A 1,082-nucleotide genomic window follows, 5' to 3' on the forward strand; every position below is an offset into this window, starting at 1 on the left:
CGTTCCGTGCAAGTATGATACACCGAGCCGATATCGAGAAGAATGTGAATCGCTTCCTGGATCACCGCCCGGATGCAACTGTGACCGGCCATGTTATCTGGCAGGCCATCCAATTCACTGCGACGGAGAAGGCAATGGCCTTGCCTACCTCATTCACTCGTGGCTCAAGCATGAATCTGGTTACCCCAAAGCTTGTTGACACATCTGACAGGTCTCTAGTCGAAACCTTCAGCAAAACCTTTCGCGATGGTCGAAAAGAGTCAGATTTGGAGCGGCCGATGTTCTACTTGACGCCTTATATAACGTGCGACAAGTGCAACACTTTGATGTTCATTGACGCAGCTAAAGTTCGCAGCTTCAGCGCTAGGATGCCTGGCGGCATTTGCGAAGTTAGCGCTGGCGATGAAACTTTGGGCGTGTGTCCCAGTTGCGCGTCAACAGCTAATTTCTGTCTGGGGGCGCATGATTTCCTGGGAAAGATTGCTGGCAGCAAAGCCGAGCTCATCAAGCAAATTAAGATCCGCCATGCTGCCGCATTTCTCCTTGGGTAGGCGTGCGATGTTACATTGCTTAATCTTGAGCTGTGTAGGCGGTCGTATCGATTCTATCTTCGGCGTCAATGTGCGCGCGCATGCCGAACGCGAGAGAAAGTTTGGGCCTATTTGCAACGTCTTTGCGCAGCCATAATAGAAGCGGTGCTTCGGGGGCGGCTAGGAAGGCGCAAAGCACGAACCTGTGCATACCTGAATTACGTCCAGAAGGCACATCCTATCAGTCTGTCCAAGGCCCTATCCCTCGGTGGAGAGTTCAAGGTCTTCTGGTACAAGTCAAAGGAACAAATCCGACTCTTGTTCAATGATTATTTGGTGCTGGTGGAGCGCACTGGCTTCGTTCCACCGCGTTACGTTGTCGAGGCCAATATCCAAGAGATCGCACATTCCAGAGTTTTTTGCGTTGATCAATCACTAGATTTAATAATACACTACCTTTGGAGAAGGCATGGCCCGATCTGTAGGCGCGCCGAATCAAAGCTCGAGAACACACTCTTATCACCGCGGTTCAGTCAAGATGGCGCGCAATCA

At 51.1% G+C, this 1,082-nt stretch overlaps 1 protein-coding gene across 1 annotated transcript; it reads left to right on the forward strand.

The window, feature by feature from the left end:
* Positions 1–1,082, forward strand: AURANDRAFT_72872 (expressed protein; the record flags this gene model as incomplete). The annotated part of the gene is made up of 3 exons (XM_009044756.1): positions 1–547; positions 590–932; positions 1,016–1,082. Coding segments are annotated over 3 exons (943 nt in total), but the record flags the coding sequence as incomplete, so codon positions are not given.

The sequence above is a fragment of the Aureococcus anophagefferens genome (assembly GCF_000186865.1).
Source record: "Aureococcus anophagefferens unplaced genomic scaffold AURANscaffold_776, whole genome shotgun sequence".
NCBI classification, from domain to species: Eukaryota; class Pelagophyceae; order Pelagomonadales; family Pelagomonadaceae; genus Aureococcus; species Aureococcus anophagefferens.